The sequence below is a fragment of the Puma concolor genome, chromosome D3 (genome assembly GCF_028749965.1).
Source record: "Puma concolor isolate L17-30 chromosome D3, mPumCon1.1.hap2, whole genome shotgun sequence".
Classification (NCBI taxonomy): domain Eukaryota; kingdom Metazoa; phylum Chordata; class Mammalia; order Carnivora; family Felidae; genus Puma; species Puma concolor.
This window is the reverse complement of record NC_141678.1, coordinates 69,567,010-69,590,062: the sequence shown is the minus strand read 5'-3', so window position 1 is coordinate 69,590,062 and position 23,053 is coordinate 69,567,010. Positions and strand designations below refer to the sequence as shown.

Sequence of the window (23,053 nt, the reverse complement as noted above, 5' to 3'; positions counted from 1 at the left end):
TTGAACACATACTTCAGAAAGCTGAATGTCAAATAAGCATGTGAAAAGATGCTCAACATCATTAGACTTTAGGGAAATGCAGTCAAAAACCACAATGATATGCCACTACATAGCCATTACAATCAATAATTAAAAAGACAGACAATACCAAGTTTTGGCAAGAGCATACAGAAACTGGAACCCTCTTACGTTGCTGGTGGGGATATCAAAAGATACAGGTGCGTTAGAAAACAGTTTGGGGGTTTCTTAAAAAGTTCAACATAAACTTAACATGTAACCAAGCAATTTCACTCCTAGGTATCTGCCTGAAGATAAATGAAAACACGTGTCCACACGAAAATTTGCACTCAGATGTTCACAACCGGTGTGTTCATCAGAGCCAAAAACCTGAATCAACACAAATGTCTGTCTGTGGCTGAACTGATAAATTGTGATATAGCTGTGTAACGGAATTCTATTCAATAACAAAAAAATGACTGACTGATACACGCAACTTAGACTGAGACAGTCTAAGTGAATTTCAAAAGCATTGTGCTAAACAAAAGAAGCCAGGCACAAAACACTGCACACTATATGATTCCATTTACGTGATATTCTGGAAAAGGCAAAACTATAGTGACAGAAAGCAGATCAATAGCTGTTGGTTCCCATGTGTGGGAGAAAGGGATTAGCTATGAAGAGGCAGGATGGAACTTTGGGGAAGATGGAAATGTTCTACATCATGATCATGGTGGTGCCTATATGACTGTATTTATCTGTCAAAACAATAAATTCTATGCTAAAAAACTGGGGGAATTTTATTATACATCAAGTATACCTTAATAAAGCTGATTTGTAAAAATCCAAATCAGTCACCTTTGGCAAACCTTTGAGGAAACCAGCTCATTTTTCTGAAAGTCCATAAATAAATGGGAAGATTAAGTTTTATCCTGCCTTTTCTATATGAACTATATTTCAAGATAATCAAATAATTGAAAGAGGGAAAATTCTTTTTGACACAAGTCCAGCTAAAAAACACTGATAGAATGAGGGAGAAAAAAAAAATCACCAGTCTTAACTCCAGCTGAAATAATGGATATAGGTAAATAATTTCAATAGCTGCTAAAGCCATTAGCTGAAAAGCTGATGTCGAACTTTATAAAGAAGGGATAAGACCTACAACTCCTGAACTCACTTACCCATCTTAACATCAGTACAAATGCGACAATCAGATGACATTATGTGCATTCTGATAGGATGCAAGGGGAAATACCACCTACACAATATCACCTATGAAGTTTTCTTGCCCCTGGTATTGAACTGAATCTAATCAAGCTTCAAGATACAATTCCAAGAAACTTGAATGATAAGGGTACTTTAGGTTTCAAGTATTTGACCCCCAGACCTGCTGCGAAATATGTCCGGAAAGTTGTTTGATACTTGGGGCTAGTTAAGGCAAGAGATGTGGAATGGAAACAGTTTGGGTGTTCTCAGCCTCTGCTGGAAGCCATGTGAGGGATGGGAACTACTGAGGAAAGACTGTGGAATCCATCATCTGGCAATGGAAGTGGACTCCAGGAGAGGGACCTAGGACTGAGGTCTCTGGAATTGAGGTCAAGAAACCAAGAGTGCTTAGAGCATTGTCCAGAGTTCTTTCACTTAGAGTTCAAATTTGCCTGGAGTGACAGTGCTTTGAAATAGAAGACCCAGTCAGAGGAAGACAGATATATATTTTCATTCATAGGTGGAACTTGAGAAACGTAACAGAAGACCATGGGGGAAGGGAAGGGGGAAAAATAGTTACAAACAGAGAGGGAGATCATAAGAGACTCTTAAATACAGAGAACAATCTGAGGGTTGACGGGCTGCTGGGGGAGAGGGGAAAATGGGTGATGGACATTGAGGAGGACACTTGCTGGGTTGAGTACTGGTTATTGTATGTAAGCGATGAACCACGGGAATCTACCCCCAAAACCAAGGGCACGCTGTACACACTTTTGTTAGCCAATTTGACAATAAATTATATTAAAAAGAAAAACAAAACAAAAAAAGAAAAAGAAGACCCAAAGTGCTAACACCACCAATGGCTGAGAGGGAATAACCAGATAGATGACTTGGGTGAGGAAGAAAGGGAAGATAGTGCCCAAGGGTTTTTCTGCACCGGAAGATCTAGAAGTGGCACTCTTCAGTAGAACTGATTGGGTGGTATTCCCCTCCAGAGAATTCTCTGATTACCATAATTACGTCCCATCCTTTACATCTTCTTAATCGTCCATTTACCTACCACTTTTAGGGGTACGTGATCACATAATCAAATCTAACAAATGTTGATGAATAAATGTGCCAGCTATACCTAATAATACGTGATCCTGTGCTAGAATTACAGGCCTGTTCTTAATTGATATTTAAAATCCATAACTTTATTTCTGGATATCAAAAAAGGAGAATTTTGAGACACTCCCTAAGAAGGCAATTCGTTTCCAGATCCTCTCAAATATATCCCACATTCCCTTTCTCTTAGCGCTCCGCCTATCTTCAAATCACGTTCTTCAGGCTGGAGATCTCGCGAGAGGTCGAGTGCGCATGAATTCTCCCAGGAGCCACCGCTCTTCCTCTTCCTGTAAGCGGCCTGAGGTGAGTGACTCTTTGCTATCTCTCTCCGAGAGCTGAATCCTCCAGTTATCGCCGCCATCCGGGCTTCGGTGGCGCTGATGGCTATGCCCGCGGGAGGAAGCCTCCTGCGGCTACTGATTCTTCGCTGAAGGCGATGTCCCTCTATGCAGGGGGACGTGTCGGAGCAGAAGGCCGCGATGGGCGGGAATGGGGGTGGAACGGGTACCGGCGGCCTGTCGTCAGTGCCGTTTCCGACTCCCGAGGGCCAGTGTGTTGCGGTGAGTGCTGGCCGCGACGCGGCGCGTGTGTGGCTGCAACGAGAGAGTTTGGGGGAGTAAAAGTGAAGTTGGGTTGAGGCTTCACTTACCCATTTGAACGAGTGTTTCAAGTTCGATGGCGCTTAACCTAATAGCCCAAAAGCACCTGGGAAGATGGCATTACCTTCTGTGGGGAGGGAGCGTGCAGAGGGTTGTAGACGAGCATTCTGCGGTGCCATTGCGTGGAGTCCTTATACTCCTGAGGGATCCAGAGTGGGGTTGAGACAGGCCACGTTCTCCTTCAGAGGGGAAAAGGGCTCATGAGGTCCGAGTCCCTAGTAGATGCAGCGGGGAAGAAAGCTCTGGAGAAAAGGATGGCTGCGATGATGGCATTTCTTAGGACACCTTTGGATTGACCGTGAAAACAACTACTTTCTGAGCGGCTGTCGGTAGCATTTAATATGTATTTAAACTGCATCGGTGACTGTAAATGTGTGTTGACAGAATTTCCTCCTGATCCCTTCCAGGTGATCTCTGAAAATGGTTCGCTATTCACTTGACCCGGAAAACCCGACAAAATGTAAGTGAACCGGAAGGGATCTAAATTCCTTATCTTGGGGTAAGAGGAATCATAAGATAACCCAAAATTAACCAAAACTTTTATTTTTCAGCATGCAAATCAAGAGGTTCAAATCTTCGTGTTCACTTTAAGGTATGTGAATCCTCATACATGTTCTGAAAGGGTTGTGCCACATTGTTCCAGTGTTTGGGTTTTTTTTTTTTTTACCATTCTAAAAAGGTGGCTGCAGTGATGCGTTTCTTAGGACACCTTTGGATTTACCATGAAAACTAATCAGTCCTGAGCAGTCACCTTTGAGGCATCGAGTCTGTAATGATCAATCATATAATGAGCACTTTGATTTGTGGAATTGCGTGAGATTACCAGAGAACTATTGGAGAACTTGGTGTAGAGATCAAGATAACAAGACCCTTAACATGGTTACAAGATGATGGAGTTAAAGCATTATAGTTAGGAGGCGCCTGGGTGGCTCAGTCAGTGAACGTCCGACTTTGGGTCACGTCATGATCTCTCAGTTCCCAGGTTCAAGCTTCAGGTCGGGCTCCGTCCTGACCGTTCAGAGCCTGGAACCTGCTTCAGATTCTGTGTCTTCCCTTTCTCTCTCCCCCTCCCATCTCATGTTCTTTTCTCTCAAAAATAAACATTTAAAATTTTTAAAAAATAAAACCTATTACACTTAATAGAGGTTTGGGGTTTATTTTTCCCTGACTTCCAAGTCTCCCTGGCTTTTAATCACACGGTTTTTTTTTCTAATATTCCCTCCCCTTTAAAGAACGGGAAATCTTTTGTTGATGTATGTTGACATTTAAAAAACAATTTTGTGTTTACTTCAAAAATTGTTACTCTCTCGGGGCGCCTGGGTGGCGCAGTCGGTTAAGCGTCCGGCTTCAGCCAGGTCACGATCTCGCGGTCCGTGAGTTCGAGCCCCACGTCGGGCTCTGGGCTGATGGCTCGGAGCCTGGAGCCTGTTTCCGATTCTGTGTCTCCCTCTCTCTCTGCCCCTCCCCTGTTCATGCTCTGTCTCTCTCTGTCCCAAAAATAAATAAAAAATGTTGAAAAAAAAATTTAAAAAAAATGTTACTCTTTCACATCGTTAAGTCACAGTTTATACTGTTTATACTTAGAACACACGCGAAACTGCCCAGGCCATCAAGGGTATGCATATCCGAAAAGCCACCAAGTATCTGAAAGATGTCACTTTGCAGAAGCAATGTGTGCCATTCCGACGCTACAATGGTGGAGTTGGTAGGTGTGCCCAGGTGAGAGCTCACAGTGGCTGAAATGACTTTGTAATGGAGAGGGGTCGGATGGGGTTAGGATCTGCCTGGAATCAGGTTCTTTCTGGTTGCTGGGATGACCATCTTAGGACACCTTTGGATTAACCATGAAAAAAAAACTGTTCTGAGCAACCTTGGTGTTGGATTAAAAATCATATTGGTTGTAACACTGATTAAAATGAGGGGAAATGACTAACGTGTTCCTTGGATTCCTTTTAGGCCAAACAGTGGGGCTGGACACAGGGTCGGTGGCCCAAAAAGAGTGCCGAATTTTTACTGCACATGCTTAAAAATGCAGAGAGTAATGCTGAACTTAAGGTACCTAAACCATTGACTTTTATTTATTTATTTAGAGAGCTAGAGAGTGCACATGCGGGGGAGGGGCAGAGAGGGGGACAGAGGATCTGAAGTGGGCTCTGCTGACAGCAGAGAGCCCGGTGTGGGGTGAACTCCAACAAACTGCGAGATCGTGACCTGATCCAAAGTTGGACACTCAACTGAGCCACCCAGGCACCCCAACATCTTTATTTATATGCATATAACTTGGATTGTTATTCAGTTGTTGCTATTGTCCAGATTTTTTCTTTGACTGTCTTGTTTTCTCAGTAACTGAAATTTCCCATTCGTTTTTTTAAATCTCTACCTCCCAATTTCCAGAAGACCAAAATTTTATGTGTGAAGATCTTCAGAAGCATGATCCACTCCCCTTCATGACTTTTAGGGAGGCCCCTTACAAGCTGCATATAGCGCTGAGTTTTTTGTGTTTTTTTTTAATGTTTATTTATTTTTGACACAGAGACAGAGCCTCAGTGGGGGAGGGTCAGAGAGAGAGAGGGAGACACAGAATCTGAAACAGGCTCCAGGCTCTGCACTGTCAGCACAGAGCCCGACGCAGGGCTCAAACTCATGGACTGTGAGATCATGACCTGAGCCGAAGTCAGACGCTTAACCGACTGAGCCACCCAGGCACACCCTGCACTGAGTTTTAATAGTTATTTAGATTTAAGGAAGGACCCTTAGAATAAAGGTGAAAGCAAAAAAATGTTTGACAGGCTATTTGAAGTCTTAAGGTTTGCCTTGCAAAGATGGGGACTTGATTTTCCAGTGATAAGGTTTGTGGTGTTGAGATAAAGATGTCAATTTGATTTTGTTCGTCTCTTCTCAGGGTTTAGATGTAGATTCTCTGGTCATTGAGCACATCCAGGTGAACAAAGCCCCCAAAATGCGGCGTAGAACTTACAGGGCTCATGGTCGGATTAACCCATACATGAGCTCTCCCTGCCACATTGAGATGATCCTTACTGAAAAAGAGCAGATTGTTCCTAAACCAGAAGAGGAGGTTGCACAGAAGAAAAAGGTAAATTACTCACTGTTACTTAAGTCGTTGATCGGTTTTGTTTATGATATTGCCTTTTTGTATATACATATATCAGCACTGTATAATTATCTGCTGATGGCCCCACCTGAATTTTTATAGCAACTTAAAATGCAACATGTGCAAAAAAAGGGCCCCTCCGTCCTCCCCAAACTAATAAGCTTGTTTGCAGTAAATGATCCCATTCAGTTCTTTAAGCCGGGAACCTGGGAGTGATTCTAGATTCCCCCCCGCCCTTCAGCCTAACTAACTTCTGTTGGTTTAATTTCTTAAATACTGTCTTCCGTTCTTGTTGCCACTTAATCACACGGTCTCCCTGTCTCCAGTCTTCAGCACAAACTCCCCTGCTTACTTTTTCTCCTGTCACTCCCCCCGTGCCATTTCTCTATGCTAGAGGAATTCCCTTCACCTCTTCCTTTTAACATGTGCAAACTTCTCCAGGAAACTTGTTACAGCCTTTTTTTTTTTCTTTCCCCAGATATCCCAGAAGAAACTGAAGAAACAAAAACTTATGGCCCGGGAGTAAATTCTGCATGAAATACATGCAAATAAAAGTAAAAACAGAATGCTGGTTGTCTTTATTATTAAACGTATTACAAGTATCCTCACAAAATGGATCAAATGGGTTTTCTTCTGATTAGAATTAGAAACTGATTATTCTGTTAGCCCTGTGCCACTAATTTTGATTTGGAAACAGGCTGTTTTGAATTACTTGGTGCTACCTTGCATAAAATGGAATCTGAGTATGGGGCTATTTCTGAATTTTTTTCCAACCACTTTTATTGAGACTTAACACCTACTCACCCAAACACAATTCAGTTGATGGCTTTTATTATATTGTTACACATCTGTCACTGGGCAAATCTTTGTGGGCATTTTCATTATCCCAAGAGGAACCTTACCTAACCCAATCCAGCCTTGAGCAACTATTAACATGGATGTATAGATTTTCCTCTTTTGGACATTTCATGCGAATGAGTTGACAGTATGTGGTCTTTTGTCACTGGCTTTAATTTTGCATAGTATTTTGTGATAAAGCAAGTCTATTTTTTGACAGATAAGGTGTGCATCGTATAAACTAATAACGTTTGGACCCCTTTTTTAAGCTATTGTGGGTAGTGCAGCTGAAACTACAAGCTTGTGTGGGCGTGTCCTCATTTCTCCTGGGTCTGTACCAAGAGTGGATTTCCTGGATTTCGCCTGTCGTGCTGTTTACAGTCCTAACTGCAGTCTGTGAGGGTCCAATAAGCACTTAAAGCAACTTCGTGTTAATTCCCTGCCTGAATCTCCGACCCTTTTAACTAGCACAGTGAAGTTTAGTCACAACAGCGTTCGGTAACAGCCTGGTCCTTACACGCAAGTGAAGTGACCTTCTCTATGGCGGTGAACCACCGGCACCCGCCGTATCCGGATCAACGTTTTGGATTTTGTTCGAGGGTCCGGGACAGCTGACCCCCCGACTCCCTTGAGCGCAGGGTTTGCGCTTAAGGTGCCGGCGCCGGAAGTCAGGGCGCGCGACCGCCTGGGCGTCACCGCTACGTCCTGCGCGTCCTCAGCCTGACGCAGGCGCGCCTTTGTCGGCCCCTTTTGCGGTGCCCATTGGCTCGGCGGCAGCACGTCCCCTCCCTCCGGAAGTGCGGTCATTTCCACTTGGACCCGGTGGACTCGGGTGAGCGGTGCCCGGTGGGCCGGGGCTTTCGGCTGCGGGTTCGGGGCGGGGGTGCGCGCGGGGGGGTCCCTGGTGCCGTCTGGCCGCTTCGCAGGCTCCAGCCCGGGTGGTGCTGAGCGAGCCCCACCCGCCTGCAGTTGGCCTGCGCCGGGCACCCCGCGGCCCGCCTGCGCTCTCCCGGGATACCCCGCTTCGCCCTCCAGACGCGCGCCCCTGCCTCCTGCCCTCCCCTCGCCGTTACCTCCTCCGTCCGCGGCCGCCCGCCTCCCGGCCCGCCTCTCCCTTTCCATATGTCCGTTTATCCTCTTCCTTGGCCTGCACTGTCGGCTTCACTTCGCTCTCTTGTCTTCACCACCGTTCGCTCTTATCCTGTCCTGTCCTTTGTCGTTGTCTTTGAATCAGCCCGTCCCGTAGAACGATGTGCCAAACTGGGTTACCTGAAGGGAGGTGGCGTTCCGACACGGTACCTGCCAGATTTCTAACAGAGCTTCAGCCTTTTCCTCTGTAGTCCGTTGTCTTGGACTAAGCCGAATGAAAGCGAATTCCTCTCCTCCGACAGTTTAAATGCGTTTTGCCCGCTTTGCTGTAATATCCGAGAACTGGCTTCATGAAAGTAGAATGATAATCATCTTATCAGTTTGTGATAGCCAATTTCTAGACCTTCCTAAGCCACAGTTTCCACATGTATGAAGTTCCTCAGAGTGTCATAAAGATTGAGAGATAAGGTAGTTTCATTATGAAGAGAGCTAAACAGTTTTATAAAAGCCATGTTTGTGACATAAGCGATTGGTAGTACTTGCTCTTGAGAGTTTCTTTAAGACAATAATTAGGAGTAGGTAAAGATGAATCTGTGATGGGCTGCCGGTCATTAACTGAACCTAGTCCTAGGAGCACTGTCAGTTGTTTCAAAGGGTTTAAGTTGGTCTTGAAGGCTTGGTAGGAGGGGAATAACTTGATCATTGTATTTTTGTTAGGGGAAAAAGCAAGAGTATTGAGGTAGGAAACCAGAATTGGGAATTCTGATCTTAACCAACTCTAGTTACTATTTGCCTTTGCGTGAACTTTGGACGGGTTGCAGCTTTTGGATCTGGGTTTGTTGTTGGGGGGGGGGGGGAAGGTTCCGGGTTTTTTTTTGTGGTAACAACGCTTAGAAGGCACTTAACCCATTCACACACTCTTCTGGCCTTTGTATTCGTTATTAACATATCTAATCCATCTGCATCCCGTGAGAGAGGCTATTGTCCTAATTTTCCACTGGAAGGAATCAAGATCAGACTCCTTGGATAATTTGCCCAAGGATACCAATTCGAAAGTGGTGAGAACAGGTCTCATATTCTGGCAGCTGCCAACCAGTCTGCTTTGCTTAGTAGGCTGTGGTGTAAGAGTGCAAGACCTAAAAACCACATCCCTTCAGACCAAATTCAGAAGGTCTGTGGCCAAAAATAATGATTGCTTGGTAAATGCTGAAAAAGGCTCAGTGCTCGGTTTGGTTTTTTTCATCAGAAAATATGTTCTTTAAAACTTCGGAACAAAATAGTTTGGTAAATTCTTATAATGTTACTTTAATTTGACCAGAGGACTGTCTCAAAGAATGTAGCTATGAATCCTTTATAAAATAGCTGATCGTTCCTTGATGTACATTTATGTTAACTTGTTTATAGCTCTTGTAATTCATTTCAAAGCCACATTCAGATTGGGTTGTCTATACTGCTGCTTACTTGTATTGTGAATAATTTTAAATCACCTTAGTGTAGTCATTGTGCCGATTCATTTGCCAGCAAGTACTACCTGATTTGCAATATTTTGAAATAAGTTTTTGGGGGGTTTATTTTGAGAGAGCGAGAGAGTGAGCATGGGTAGAGGAGAGGCAGAGAGGGAGAGAGAGAGAATCCCAAGCAGGCTCCGAGCTGTTAGTGCAGAGCCTGCAAACCCTGAAATCATGACCTGAGCCAAAATCAGGGGACATTTAACCAACTGAGCCACCCAGGTGCCTCCGAAATAGGAAATTTTAGCGTTCTGAACTATTAGTTTTCTGCACTGTTCTGAAGCTTCTTAGTGTTTCATGCCTACTTTAAGGGACTAAAAATTCTTGTAAATTTAAAGTCTTTGGTTCAGTAGTATATTATGGAAGTAGTGTTGGTTTTGAGAAATTTCAAGATTTCTAATTAAGGAAATTCGAGGTATTAATTTTTTTTTTGAAATGGACAATTTACTTATAACGATAATACCGCATAATTTTTTTTTTTTTCTCAGCATACTTTAATTGCTATTAAAAAGAAAAAGGCAGGGGAGCCTAGGTGACTCAGTCAGTTAAGCGTCTGACTTCAGCTCAGGTCGTGATCTCACAGTTCATGAGTTCAAGCCCCGTGTCGGGCTCTGCGCTGACAGCTCAGAGCCTGGAGCCTGCTTCAGATTCTGTGTCTGCAGCTCTCTCTGCCCCTTCCCCGCTCACGTGCACTCGCGCTCTCTCCCTTTTTCAAAAATAAATAAACATTAAAAAAAAGAGAGAGCAAATCTATCAATGGAGAGTTGTTGCCTGGGAAAGTCCAGCTGATTTGCAGCCCAGAGGTCTTCCAAAGTGAGTCCTTAGCAAATTCCATGTTAGAAGATTTGCCCCTAGCCTTGGAGTTTTCGCTGGTCAATATTGTCAGTTTCTGAAGATGATTAGGCCCTGGGAGTTAATTCCCACCAAGCTGGAATAGAAGTCATAATTAATGTTCCATGTCTTTGAGCCTACTTTTCTTTGTATGGAAATGGCAAGGGTACTCCATCTCACTGGATTTTTTGAGTATTACATAGTTAACAAATGCAAAGGGCCTAACTGCCTGGTACCCAGCAACTAACTGGTGTCTTTCCTTTATCACATTTATGGTTGGGAAAAAGTGACTGAAGAGGCCTGGAGATGGGAGCCTCACTATTATTTTTATTATGTCTACACCTGTTACTCCTTTACAGAAAGTAGCATTTTATTGAATAGACTTGTGCTTTTCGCTAATTACTGATTTAAGTTTTTCCTTTAATGTAGAACTGGTCCTGTCCAGTATCTTAACCTAGGTAAGTTCCTTGCGTCATTCATGTCTGCTAACCGAACTTGTGTTTTCACGTGTGCCAGCAGTTCGGGACCCCAGCCTGGGAGGATGGTGTGTATCCCTTGCATCGTCATTCCAGTTCTGCTCTGGATCTACAAGAAGTTCCTGGAGCCGTACATATACCCTCTGCTCTCCCCCTTTGTTAGTCGCATGTGGCCTAGTAAAGCCCTCCGAGAATCCCACGACAAAAACAAAGGCCAAGTAGACTGCAAGGTAGGAACACGAAAATACCTTGAATAAGGGCGGGTGAGGGGGTTGGTACAGTCAAGGTAAAATACATGGCTTTGAAAAGGCAAGCTCTTGGAACCAGAAGCTTCCTTAATGTGCCTTTTTTTTTTTTTTACTGTTTGTTTATTTTTGAGAGAGAGACAGACAGAGCATGAGTAGGGGAGGGGCAAAGAAGGAGACACAGAATCTGAAGCAGGCTCCAGACTCTGTCAGCACAGAGCCCAATGCGGGGTTCAAACCCATGGACCACTAGATCATGACCTGACGCAGTTGGCTGCTTAACCGACTGAGCCACCCAGGCGCCCCTTCCTTAATGTGTCTTAATTTCTTTGTTTAAAATAAGGGGTTTGGGGTGGTTTTTAAGTAATTAACATTTGGTTTGAACTAAGGTTTTAAACTGGACTTCTGGTCAGTGCATTTATGTCTTGATTTTAAGCCATGATAGTAACCAATATTTCTTAGCTGGTAAGAATAATAGTAAATAGCTAATGGATGAGAAGAGATGATATTAAAATATGCCAGTTTCATTGATTGATAACTTAGGTAAGAGATTTAGTTGGAAGGATCATAGAAATTAAAGCAAAAAAAAAAAAAAAAACAAAAACCACACACACAAAAAGGGGCACCTGGGTGGCTCAGTTGAGCATCTGACTTTGGCTCAAGTCGTGACCTCACAGTTCGTGAGTTCAAGCCCCGCGTCGGGGTCTGCACTGACAGCTTAAAGCCTGCTTTGGATTCTCCGTCTCCCTCTCTCTCTCTGCCGCCCTTCCCCAAATAAACTAAAAAAGAAAAAAAATTATTTTTTAAAATGAATATTTGGACAACTCTGTTTTTAGCATTGGCGCTTGTTAAGCTCAACTTCAACTGTGTTCTGTGCTAATTTAGCTACCCTGCCCATTTCTGGAACCAGCGTTTTTTCATTCTGAAGTTTGTCTGTTTTTAGAGAGAAGATCTCTTAAAATGAGTGTCTTTTTGTTGTGCTAATATCTAACATGGTTTTTTATTTTAGGGTGCAGACATGAGTGGATTACCAACAAAAGGACCAATGGAAATCTCTGATAAAAAGAAAGACTAAAGTGCTTGTCCCAAAGGATCGCATTGTTTAAAAATGGACCTGATAATATGAAGCACCTTGCTTGTAATTGTCTCTGACCTTTTTCTCTGAGACCAGGATTCCGGATAGATAGCTTAGCTGCTTACCTGATACTAATCAGGAAATACGTGATATTTGTATTTAAGATGTGTTTAGTGAGTTGTATTTAATGATCTCATTCCTGAGTTCCTTTTTCATTAAAGTAGCTTTAATTTCTCTTATTACAGTTACGAAGAAATAAAAGGGTTGTGCCTGTAGACACGGCTATTAAATCAGTACTCATAAATCCTTGGACCTCTAGCTTTTGTTCAGGCTCTTTGAATTTGAACAGAGCATGATGTTACTGTGAAACAGTGCAGTGAGACTGTGCAGTGAAAGGAAAGTGTTTGGAGGGATGATGAGGACTTGAAACTTAAAGATATAATTACTGTCTAATACAACAGAGAAGCTTACTCAGGAGGGTAGCAATTACTGCTTATGGCTCTGAGAAAATAGAAAAGACAGGGAAATTGGGGAGATGCCTTTGAGAAATGGAATACCTTTTACAGAAATGTCTAATATACACTAATTCTAATCCTTGTTGCATTCCTTCTATTCTTACGAAGTATATTAAATATTCTGTTTAGCGTGTGGTGTCTTTTTTTTCTTTTAACGTTTAAATATTTAGTGGGTTGGCCGGTTAGCTCAGCTGATTAGAGCGTGGTACTGGTAAAGTTTAAATATTTAAAAGGGCCATTTTGTAGCCCATCAAAAAGCAGAATTACAGTGCGATGGCATCTGTATAGTTGTGAAACAACAATCTTTTTTTTTTTTTAAGAGTAGATTGTATCCATTACCGTTGCATAATAAGACACTCCAAAATTGAGTGGTTTTTAACGGGGGACTGGGCAGAGTCCTTTGCTGGTCTGGGTCCCCACATCGTCTCTCTTCCCTGGGCTTCTTCACATTAGTGTCAGGATGTATAAATAGTCAAAGATGATGACCATATCTTTGTATTGGATGTGTGCATTCCCTATGAGTTTAGAAGGAGAAGTTAGGGACTCCTGCCCTCGAAGTCCTCAGTCCTCACTGAGGCTCTGTTAAGCTGTGTGTCGAGTCAGGTCATTGATCCACCCTGGACTTCATCTGATGCAAGGCAGTAGCTTTACAGTTTTTCTCTTCCACCCCACCTGAAGGATAAGAGAGATCCCCTTTAGCGACTGTGTTCAGCTGATTAGGTTTTTTGCACAGAACCCCCGAATGAGGTTTTTTTTAAGGTATAAAAACTATTATAAAAATAGATATAGGGGTGCTTGGCTGGCTCAGTCAGTGGAGTGTGCATCTCTTGATCTTGGGGTTGTGGGTTCAAGCCCCTGCGTTAGGTGTGGAGATTACTTAAAATATTAAAAAAAAAAAAAACAAATGTTTGTAGTAGGAGAGTTCAAGAGCAAGTTAAATGAGAAGTTAATGTTCTTTCTCTGCTTTATTCCAGCTCCACAGACGTAACCACTGTTAGTTTTTTGTGTAGCTTTCTAGCAACTTCCTTGATTGTTTTGTTTAAAAAAAACTTTTTTAATGTTTATTTTAGAGAAAGAGGGAGAGACAGCATGAGACACAAAATCTGAAGCAGGCTCCAGGCTCTGAGCTGTCAGTATAGAGCCCGAATGGGGCTCAAACTCACAAACCGTGAGATCGTGACCTGAGCCGAACTCAGATGCTTAACCGACTGAGCCTCCCAGGCACCCCTTGTTTTCTTTAATGTTTTATTTTACTTTTGAGAGACAGAGTGCTCACGTGAGCAGGGGAGGGGCAGAGAGAGGGAGACAGAGGATCCCAAGCAGGTAGAGAGCCCGATGCGGGGCTCAAACTCCGGAACCACAAGATGAAGACCTGAGCCAAAGTCGGACCCTCAACTGACGGAGCCACCCAGGCACCCCCTTAATTCGTTTTTATTAAATATATCACTTTTTAAAAATCATAATATTGCAAGGCGTAAAATGTCCCTACTCCCTTCGTCCCCAAAGGCATTACTCATTTAGGTATTGTTGGTCTTCTGTTTATCGCCATGTTAATAAATAATAACATACGTGCTGCTGTCTTTGGAGCTATTAACTCTTACTTTCTGCTCAAGCTATCTTAACTGCAAGTCCCACTGCTTCTCCCGCACATCCTCCTAATTTGTTTTCTGAATTTGGGTTGTCACTAGTATTTATAGCATCCTGAGTGCGCCAGATGTCTTCCATTTGCCCCTCCAAATCGACTTTGCCCTACTCTGCTGCCCAAGAAACGGTATGAACTACATCAACAGACTTCTGGCCTCTAAGATTCTGCTGGGTTTAGCCAGTGGAGATCTATAGCAGGGGGAAGGGGAAGGAAGGAAGGAGGGCGGTCTGGGTATTTATTCCCTTGGCTGCCTCCCTTGAGGGCTCTTTAGGTCAATTCTGTCCCTCAACCAAAAGTCCCTGTGCCTCAAATTGGCCAACTGCACGTTTTCAGTTTCCATTAACCTCTCCCTCACCTTGTCCTTTGGGGCTGATAGGGGAGATAGCATCTCTTAACTACGGGCTGTGGGTCACTGCATTATCTCGAGTGCCTTCTGCTTTCTGGGACACTAACAACGAGCACGCAGGAACCACCACTGGGTAGCGTGTGTGCTGCAGTCATTTCCCTTCCCCCCCCCCACCCCCCCCCACCCCCCCCCCCCCCCGGTCTTCAGTGTTTGACTCACATCATCACAAGCGCAAGTACGGGACAGTAAGATACTTTGAGGGGCACCTGGGTGGCTCAGTTGGTTAAGCATCCGACTCTCGGTTTCAGCTCAGGTCATGATCTCATGGTTGGTGAGCTCAAGCCCCGTGTCAGGCTCTGTGCGGACAGCTCGGAACCTGGAGCCTGCTTTGGATTCTGTGTCTCCCTCTCTCTGCCCCACCCCAGCTCACGCTCTGACTCTCTCTCTCTCTCTCTGGCAAAAATAAATATTAAAAGGTTTTTTTTTTAATAAGATATTTTGAGAAATCACATTCACGACTTGTCACTGTATAATTGTTCTGTTTCATTATTAATCTCTTACTGTGTCTAATTTATAAATTAAACTTTGTCATAGGTATGCATGTGTAGGAAGAAAATAGTACATATGGGGTTCAGTGCTATCCACTGTTTCAGGCATCCACAGTGGGTGGATCACCCACAGATGAGAAGGAACTACGGTAGCGTGATGTGTTTCCTTTCACAACAAGCATGGCTTTCCTAGAGTTGTAAATTACCTTTTTTCTCCCTATGCACTTCCTTTCCTGACTAGTTGTTGCTGAGGCCTGGTGCCCAGGGGCAGTTCTTGGGACTTCCTACCGCTCCTGGATCCCACACCCCACATCTTCCTCTCTCTCGGTTTTCTCTCTCATTTTTTCTGTAGCACACCATTTTTCTAATTCAATACTCTCAGAGGTTGAGTATGGATACTTTTGTAAAGTTCTACCCAGTCATCCCAGTTCATGTAAACTCACGTTCCCAAGAATTGCTGGTCTTCCGAGGCCATTGCCCCTCTAACAGTGTCACACTCCAGCACTGATTCCCAGTCGTGTGTCTTACATACTAGTAAAATGTTCTTAAAAAGGTTGAGGGGACTGGGGTGCCCGGGTGGCTCAGTTAAGCGTCCAACTTCGGCTCAGGTCATGATCTCGCGGTTTGTGAGTTCGAGCCCTGCATCGGGCTCTGTGTTGACAGCTCAGAGCCTGGAGCCTGTTTCGGATTCTGTGTCTCCCTCTCTCTCTCTGCCCCTCCCCCGTCCATGCTGTGTCTCTCTCTCTCTCTGTCTCAAAAGTAAATAAATGCTAAAAAAAAAAAAAAAAAAAAAATCTTGAGGGGACTGATACACAGTTGGCATTTTTATTTGGCCAACCAAGAATATTTTAAAAAGCTATAATGTTTTATCACCATTATTTCAGAAAAGACATTTTGACACTAAAAGGATGAAGAAGAACAGGAGAATAAAGGAAAACAATAGCCCATCAGTTTGAATACGTTTATGAAAAATGTTTTTATGGAAACTTCACACTAATTTTGTCCACATTTTTCTTCTTTTTATAATTGGTTGGTGAAAACTTATCACCTACCTTAGACAGGATTTGGTAACCATTGTTCTATACCACACCAGTGTTCTCTTGTCCCCAAATATCAGTCCTATCTATCATGTTTCAAGATTGCCTTTCTAGTAAAAGCTAGAAAGCCCTGAAAAGGTGCTTTAAACGACCTTATCAAACAGTTAAGCCACCACTCCACTCTCACACGTAGTGACCCAATGGAGGGTTTGGAGATTTTGGTCCCTGCTCTCCTGTGCTCTTTCCTCTGGATATCCTGATCCCCATTCTCCATACTATGGCAGGATAGCACACACTGGGGCCTAAATCCCTTAGGCTCATAGCTTCTGGGAGATTCACTTTGCCTAATGAGACCAGCAGTCTCATTATTGTAGAATTATATCTTTCTACAAAACATGATCTAGTGTGTGTTAAAACAACACTTACCTAGTTTGGTTCATTTGTGCCAATAAACTCTAACCATGTCCTCTGAAATCGGTTACATTTCTTCAAATCTTCTTTGGATTAGTTGGTTGTACCCAGTGTTATGGATTGAATTATGGCACGCAGCCTCCCACGCAATTTTTATGTTGAAGCCCTAACCCCCAGAAACACAAACTGTGACCCTATTTGCAAATAGGGTCATTGCAGATGGGATTAGTTCAAATGAAGTCGTTAGGGTGGATCCTAATCCAGTATGACTGGTATTCTTATAAAAAGGAAATTTGGGGGCGCCTGGGTGGCTCAGTCGGTTAAGCGTCTGACTTCAGCTCAGGTCACGATCTCGCGGTCTGCGAGTTCAAGCCCCGCGTCGGGCTCTGGGCTGATGGCTCAGAGCCTGGAGCCTGCTTCCGATTCTGTGTCTCCCTCTCTCTGCCCCTCCCCCGTTCATGCTGTGTCTCTCTCGTCTCAAAAATAAATAAATGTTAAAAAAAATAAATTTAAAAATAAATAAATAAATAAAATAAAAAGGAAATTTGGACACAGGCACACACACCCGTGCAGAGAGAACACAACGAGAAGAGGAAGGCAGAGATCGGGTGACCCTTCTACAAGCCTCGGAACTCCAAAGGTTGCCAGGAAACCACCGGATGCTAGCTGGAAGGCCTGGAACAGAATCTCCCTCACGGCCTCTGAAAGAGCCAGCTCGGCCGACATCTTGATTTTGGACTTGGCGCCTCAAGAACTTCAAGACAATAAATTCTCTATTGTTTAAATCACCCGATTTGTGGTACGTTGTCACAGCAGCCCTGAATAACACGCCCAGGCATTGTAGTCCACCTTAGTTAGAAAGACAAAATAATCCTGAAGGAATCAGCGTGGACCTTCACGAGTACCGGTGGTGTCGGTAAAGGGAGCCCTTGAGACGGCCTTGAGACTTCCCGTGAGCAGGTGTGAGCTCTACAGCCAGACCGCCTGGGTTCGAATCGCCACTGGCCAGTTTTGTGGTGTGAGGAAGTCTGGGTACCTATTCTGGAGGGTCATAAAGCCCATTGAGTTAATGCACCTGAAACTTTAGAACAGTGCCTGGCATGGGTAGCTGCTTTCCAGACTAATTCATTGAGTAATATTAATTTGTGACTCCTGACTTGTCCCCAGCAGGAAGGAGACTGTGATGGCGGCATAGTGCCCCCCCCTCCCCCGGGTTTCTCCAGCAGCAGAGCGGTGGTCGCCTCCTCTCAGGAGGAGAGCTGGCAGGAGCTGTGGTGGTCTGGCTGGCCCAAGCCTTTCTCCCAAGGCTTAGCCTCAGAGCTCAGGATTAGTAAGGAGAGATGAACAGGAACCCTGTAGGCACGGCACGGATGTGTAGCTGAGCTACCGGTGGGGGTGGAGGGAATGGAGGGCTAATTGCGTAGCCTCTCGCTTGGCCAAGCAACTCCCTGGAACTGCGTAGTCACTGCCTTTTGGGCATTCAACACTCTCCGTGGCAGGCGTCTGGCTGACTGCTAACAGCCGGCATCGTTGGGGCTTCGGTAAGGCCTGCGAAAATGGTCTGTCCCATCATCAGCTTACTGGCTGTGTGTCCTTGTCCGAATCCTCATGCGTCCCTGGCACTCAGTCCCTCATCTCTCAAATGAAGGGACTTGACTGATTGCCAATGTTCCTTCCCAGTTGTCCTTTTGACTACCTGTTTACCCAAGACCCAGCTCGAACACAGGTAGAGGGATTGGCATCTCATTTTTCTTCCAAGCGGACCATTTCGCTATCAGTAAGCCAACGTCCACTTAACAAACTATTGTGAAGTCCGAGTCATTTGTTTCCGAGTCATCAGTTTCTACACTAACCCTTTCTCATAGGGTTGTTGGGGGAGTTAAATAAAATAACAGTGCACAGCGCACGGCAAAGAGCCCGTGATGTGAATTGTTAATTATGAGTCCTGGTATTCTTGTCAGAAAGTTCTTTGGTGGAGCTAAAATCTGCATCCTATAACTTCAGACCTCTGGTCCCAGTTTGGCACTCTGGGACAACATAAAACAAGTCTGGTCATGCCTCCTGAGAGCAGTTATAACAACGAGTCTTAGTCTCGATGTTCATACTCAGTTCCACCAGGCATGCTGCATCTGACATGATTTCCAGACCTCTCACCATCCTGATTGCCCTGTCCAGATGATCCAGTTCTGGTTAATCTATACTTCTCTTCAGAGGGATGCCTGGGGACTGGCAACGACAACATGTGAGTTGAGTACCATCTGGATTACGCAGGTGAAATCACATTTATTAAAAAAGGCATGCTACCTGCATTACTTAATTCTCATCGCAACGATGAGATGTGAGGGGAGTATTCCTGTTTCTTTACAGAGAAGAAAATGAGGCTCAGAGGAGTCAAATAGCTGTGATACACTGTGTTTGTGTTCTCCTAAACGTCCTATCTTTAAACTAACCCTACCTGGGGTGACAGTAGGAGGCGGGGCCTTTGTAGGTAGGTAGATTTCAATAAGGTCATGAGGGTGGAGCCTCCATGATGGCTAAGTGTTTTCATTAGAAGAAACTGGAGCCCTCGGGACATCTGGGTGGCTTAGTTGTTTAAGTGTCAGACTTCGGCTCAGGTCATGATCTCGCGGTCTTTGAGTCTGAGCCCGGTGTCGGGCCCTGTGCTGACAGCTTGGAGCCTGGAGCCTGCTTCGGATTCTGTATCTCCTTCTCTCTCTGTCCCTTCCCTGCTGTCTCTTTCTTTCAAAAACGAATAAACATGAAAGAAAGAAAGAAAGAAAGAAAGAAAGAAAGAAAGAAAGAAAGAAAGAAAGAAAGAAAGAAGAAAGAAAAAAAAGAAAGAAAGAAAGAAAGAAAGAAAGAAAGAAAGAAAGAAAGAAAGAAGAAAGAAAGAAACTGGCACTCTTTCTCCACCATGTGAGGATATGATGAGAAGATGCTGTCTGCAAACCAGGACGAAGGCTGTCACCAGACGCTGGTTCTGATCTTGGACTTCCCACCTTCAGAACTGTGAGAAGTAATTGTCTATTGTTTAAGTCCTCCAGTCTACAGTATTCTGCTTATTTATTTTGAGAGAGAGAGAGAGAGAGCACAGAGCAGGGGAGAGGCAGAGAGAGAGAGAGAGGGAGAGAGAGAGAGGGAGAGAGAGAGAGGGAGAGAGAGAGAGAATCCCAAGCTGGCTTTGTGGGTGGTCAGCATGGACCCTGATTTAGGGCCTGAAACCATGAACCGTGAGATCAGGAACTGAGGCGAAGTCAAGAGTAGGACACTCGGGGCGCCTGGGTGACTCAGTAGGTTAAGCGTCCGACTTCGGCTCAGGTCACGATCTCGCGGTCCGTGAGTTCAAGCCCCGGGTCGGGCTCTGTGCTGACAGCTCAGAGCCTGGAGCCTGTTTCAGATTCTGTGTCTCCCTCTCTCTGACCCTCCCCCATTCATGCTCTGTCTCTGTCTCATAAATAAATAAAACATTTAAAAAAATAAAAAAAATAAAAAAGAGTAGGACACTCAACCAACTGAACAACCCAGGTACCCTCTGCCTTCTTTTAAAGACTTTATTTTTAAGTAAGCTCTACACCCACCATGGGGCTTGAACTCACAACCCCGAGATCAAGAGTTGCATGCTCTATGGACTGAGCCACCCAGGCACCCCTACAGTTACTTTCTAAGTAGCATGAATACTTGTACAGTCTCAGACTGAAAATGTGTCGGGAAAACAGGCAGCCATTGGGAAAGTTTTCTTTCTTAAACTTTATATTTTGGAATGTATTCATTTTCTGTTGTTGCTATAATAAGTCACCACAAATTTAGTGGCTTCAGACAACACAGAATTATTATCTTCTAGTTCTGTAGGTCAGAAGTCTGACACAATTCTCACTAAGCTAAAGTCAAGGTATGGGCAAGCCTGTGTTCCCTTCTGGAGGCTCTAGGGGAGAATGTGTTTCCTCATCTTCTCCAGCTTCTAGGGGCCACTGGGCACATCCCAGTCTCTTGCCATCTTCCAAGTCAGCAGTGACCGACCCTTGCATTGCTTCACTTGACCTTCTTGCAGAGCCATATTTAGGACTCTCTTTTGGCTTCCTCTCACTTTTCATTTTCGTGATTACGTTAGATCCCCCCTGATAATCCCGGATAATCTCCCTGCTTGAAGGTCATCTGATTAGCAACCTAATACTATCTGCAACTCTCTGCCTTGTAACCTAACATATTCATAAGTTTGGGGGATTTGGATGTGGATATCTTCAGTGGGATCATTATTCTGCCTACCACATGGAATAATTTTAAATGTTTATTTATTGTGTGTGTGTGTGTGAGAGAGAGAGAGAGACAGAGAGCGAGAGTGAGAGCATTCGAATGGGGAAGGGGCAGAGAGAGAGGGAGAGAGAGAATACTAAGCAGGCTCTGCACTGTCAGCTCTGAGCCTGACGTAGGGCTCAATATCACGAACCATGAGATCATGACCTGAGCCAAAATAAACAGTTGGATGCCTAATTGACTGAGCCACCCAGCGCCTCTGCAATAATTTCAGATTTACAAAAGAATTGCAAGGTACAGAGAGTTCCTATATATCCTTCTCCCGGTTTCCTTTAATGTTAATGTCTTACATAACCATAACACATTTGTCAAAACTAGGAAATTAACATTGGTACAATACCATTAACTCAACTGCAGACTTCATTCTGATTTCATAAGTTTTCCCACTATTGCCTTTTTTGGTTCTAGGATCTGACACAGACACTCACTTGCATTTAGTAGCAGGGTTTTCATGACTTTCTGGTAGTGTTTCTGCACCAACTAGACACTGATGTAATCAGGTCAAAGTTATCATGACAGTGGTTCCAGCACTATGGGGAGTTGATGACCAAGGATAATACTTAGCACATTACGTACACAATAAATATTTAGTGAAGGATTGCTACTCCAGCTCATGCTTCATATATTGGGAAAACCATTCCTAATCTAACATGCTGATTTATGATGTTTGCGCAGCAGCGTTATGACATTTACCTAGGAACAGTGCTAAGACCCTTTTTATTTCAAGCCATCCAAAAACTATAAAAAAGGGAGAATGTTAAATTTAACAATAAGATTGTCTCCAAGTAGAATGAATTGTTTCTTGGTCTATAGCGCTAATTCTGGAGAGAGACTCACATTTGTTGCTTGGTCATTTGGGGGCAGGTGGAGGGTATAATTTTTGGTACAGGCAAAAATATAAAGTACTTTGAGTTTGGTTTTGGTGCCTCTCTTTCGCTATAATTTTAAAATAAAAATTATAAAATTATACATGTAATCATATTCATCGCAGAAAAAATAGAAAACAGGGAACAACTGAATTTAATCACACACCATCTCATACTCCAAAGTTAATAATTAATATTCTTTTAGCCTTTTCCCCTCCTGGGGATGTGTGTGTGTGTGTGTGTGTGTGTGTGTGCATCTATCTATATAATTCATTTATAAAAATTGGACAAGATTACATATACCATTTCCACTGGATAGATCATGAGCATGTTTCCTAGCATTCTTTACAATGGCTGCATAGCAGTGCCCATCTCTTTTTAGCTAGGCTCCAAGGTACCTTGTGTTTTTAGTATGTTTTTCTGTAATAGTCCTGACAGCTCAGGGAGTTTATTGGTAATAGATGCTAGAAAAGTGTATCTAAAATTTGTATAGTACTTCTCGGGGTACAGCTGACACACTGACTGTAAAAGGGAAATTAGTGATATTTGTCTCACCTTTATTTGTTGAAAGCAGTAACAGTGCACAGCACATAGAAACCAACCCGGAATGGGAGTTGCTAATTATTGTTATTGATTTGCCAATAGTCCTGTATGGGAAGAATCATCATCATCTTTATGTGTTTAAGAGGAAACTAACGGGAAAAGTTCAAGGACGGACGTTGATCTGGTAACTTCAGCTCATTTGACTTCAAATTCCAAATTTTGGCTGTATAGATACTCTTTCCCATGGGACGTGTGCTTTCTATAAACGGTGCAGGTAACAGATCTGCTACCTGCCTCCATCAAAAGTTATTTTCGAAAAGTCAGCTCTCGACACAAGGGTTTGAAAAGAATAAAGATGGAGATTAAAAAAAAACAAAACACCAAAAGATTAATCATTTTCCTATTTCCCAATTCTTCAGGGCCCTACAAGGAATTGCTTGACTGTGAGTTGGCTATCCAGTTGGGATAAAGAGGGGCCTTAACAAAGTTAAGCCACCAGAACACGTGGAGCAGGGTAAGCGGTCCAGCAGTCTGTAGTGGGCCTGGCCGCTTCTCGAGTTTGCCACGTGGCTTTGCGGTTGCCCTGGACGCGCGCTAGGTGGGTGGAGAAACGTCTAACGTCTGAAGGACTACATTTCCCAGAAGCCTGCGCGGCCGCGCGCCACGTGACCGTCGGCCGGGGCGCGCCC

At 43.9% G+C, this 23,053-nt stretch overlaps 2 protein-coding genes, 1 long non-coding RNA gene and 3 other non-coding genes across 7 annotated transcripts; 5 read left to right on the top strand and 1 right to left on the bottom strand.

Moving 5' to 3' along the window:
• Positions 1-3,227: 3,227 nt before the first annotated feature.
• Positions 3,228-3,293, top strand: LOC112868489 (small nucleolar RNA SNORD58). The gene has a single exon (XR_003224309.1). It is a non-coding gene; the product is annotated as a small nucleolar RNA SNORD58 (small nucleolar RNA).
• An 83-nt stretch (positions 3,294-3,376) lies between these two features.
• Positions 3,377-6,694, top strand: RPL17 (ribosomal protein L17). The gene is made up of 6 exons (XM_086682938.1): positions 3,377-3,429; positions 3,521-3,561; positions 4,554-4,688; positions 4,926-5,024; positions 5,872-6,063; positions 6,560-6,694. The coding sequence occupies exons 1-6, from the start codon at positions 3,390-3,392 to the stop codon at positions 6,605-6,607; spliced, it is 555 nt and encodes a 184-aa protein (XP_086539064.1). The 5' UTR covers positions 3,377-3,389; the 3' UTR covers positions 6,608-6,694.
• LOC112868488 (small nucleolar RNA SNORD58) lies at positions 3,653-3,717 on the top strand. The gene has a single exon (XR_003224308.1). It is a non-coding gene; the product is annotated as a small nucleolar RNA SNORD58 (small nucleolar RNA).
• Positions 4,775-4,839, top strand: LOC112868487 (small nucleolar RNA SNORD58). Its single transcript, XR_003224307.1, has one exon. It is a non-coding gene; the product is annotated as a small nucleolar RNA SNORD58 (small nucleolar RNA).
• A 929-nt stretch (positions 6,695-7,623) lies between the features above and the next one.
• On the top strand, positions 7,624-12,790 carry CD3H18orf32 (chromosome D3 C18orf32 homolog). Of its 2 annotated transcripts, none has more exons than XM_025931265.2 (3): positions 7,624-7,750; positions 10,863-11,052; positions 12,077-12,790. In XM_025931265.2, the coding sequence occupies exons 2-3, from the start codon at positions 10,888-10,890 to the stop codon at positions 12,140-12,142; spliced, it is 231 nt and encodes a 76-aa protein (XP_025787050.1). In that variant the 5' UTR covers positions 7,624-7,750; positions 10,863-10,887; the 3' UTR covers positions 12,143-12,790. The 2 variants fall into 2 exon arrangements, with proteins under 2 accessions (XP_025787050.1, XP_086539066.1); XM_086682940.1 differs by lacking the exon at positions 7,624-7,750 and adding an exon at positions 9,041-9,065.
• A 346-nt stretch (positions 12,791-13,136) lies between these two features.
• On the bottom strand, positions 13,137-16,935 carry LOC147575618 (uncharacterized). The gene is made up of 2 exons (XR_015242561.1): positions 16,660-16,935; positions 13,137-13,329 (listed from the first exon to the last, which is right to left on the bottom strand). It is a non-coding gene; the product is annotated as an uncharacterized LOC147575618 (long non-coding RNA).
• Between the last annotated feature and the right edge of the window lie 6,118 nt (positions 16,936-23,053).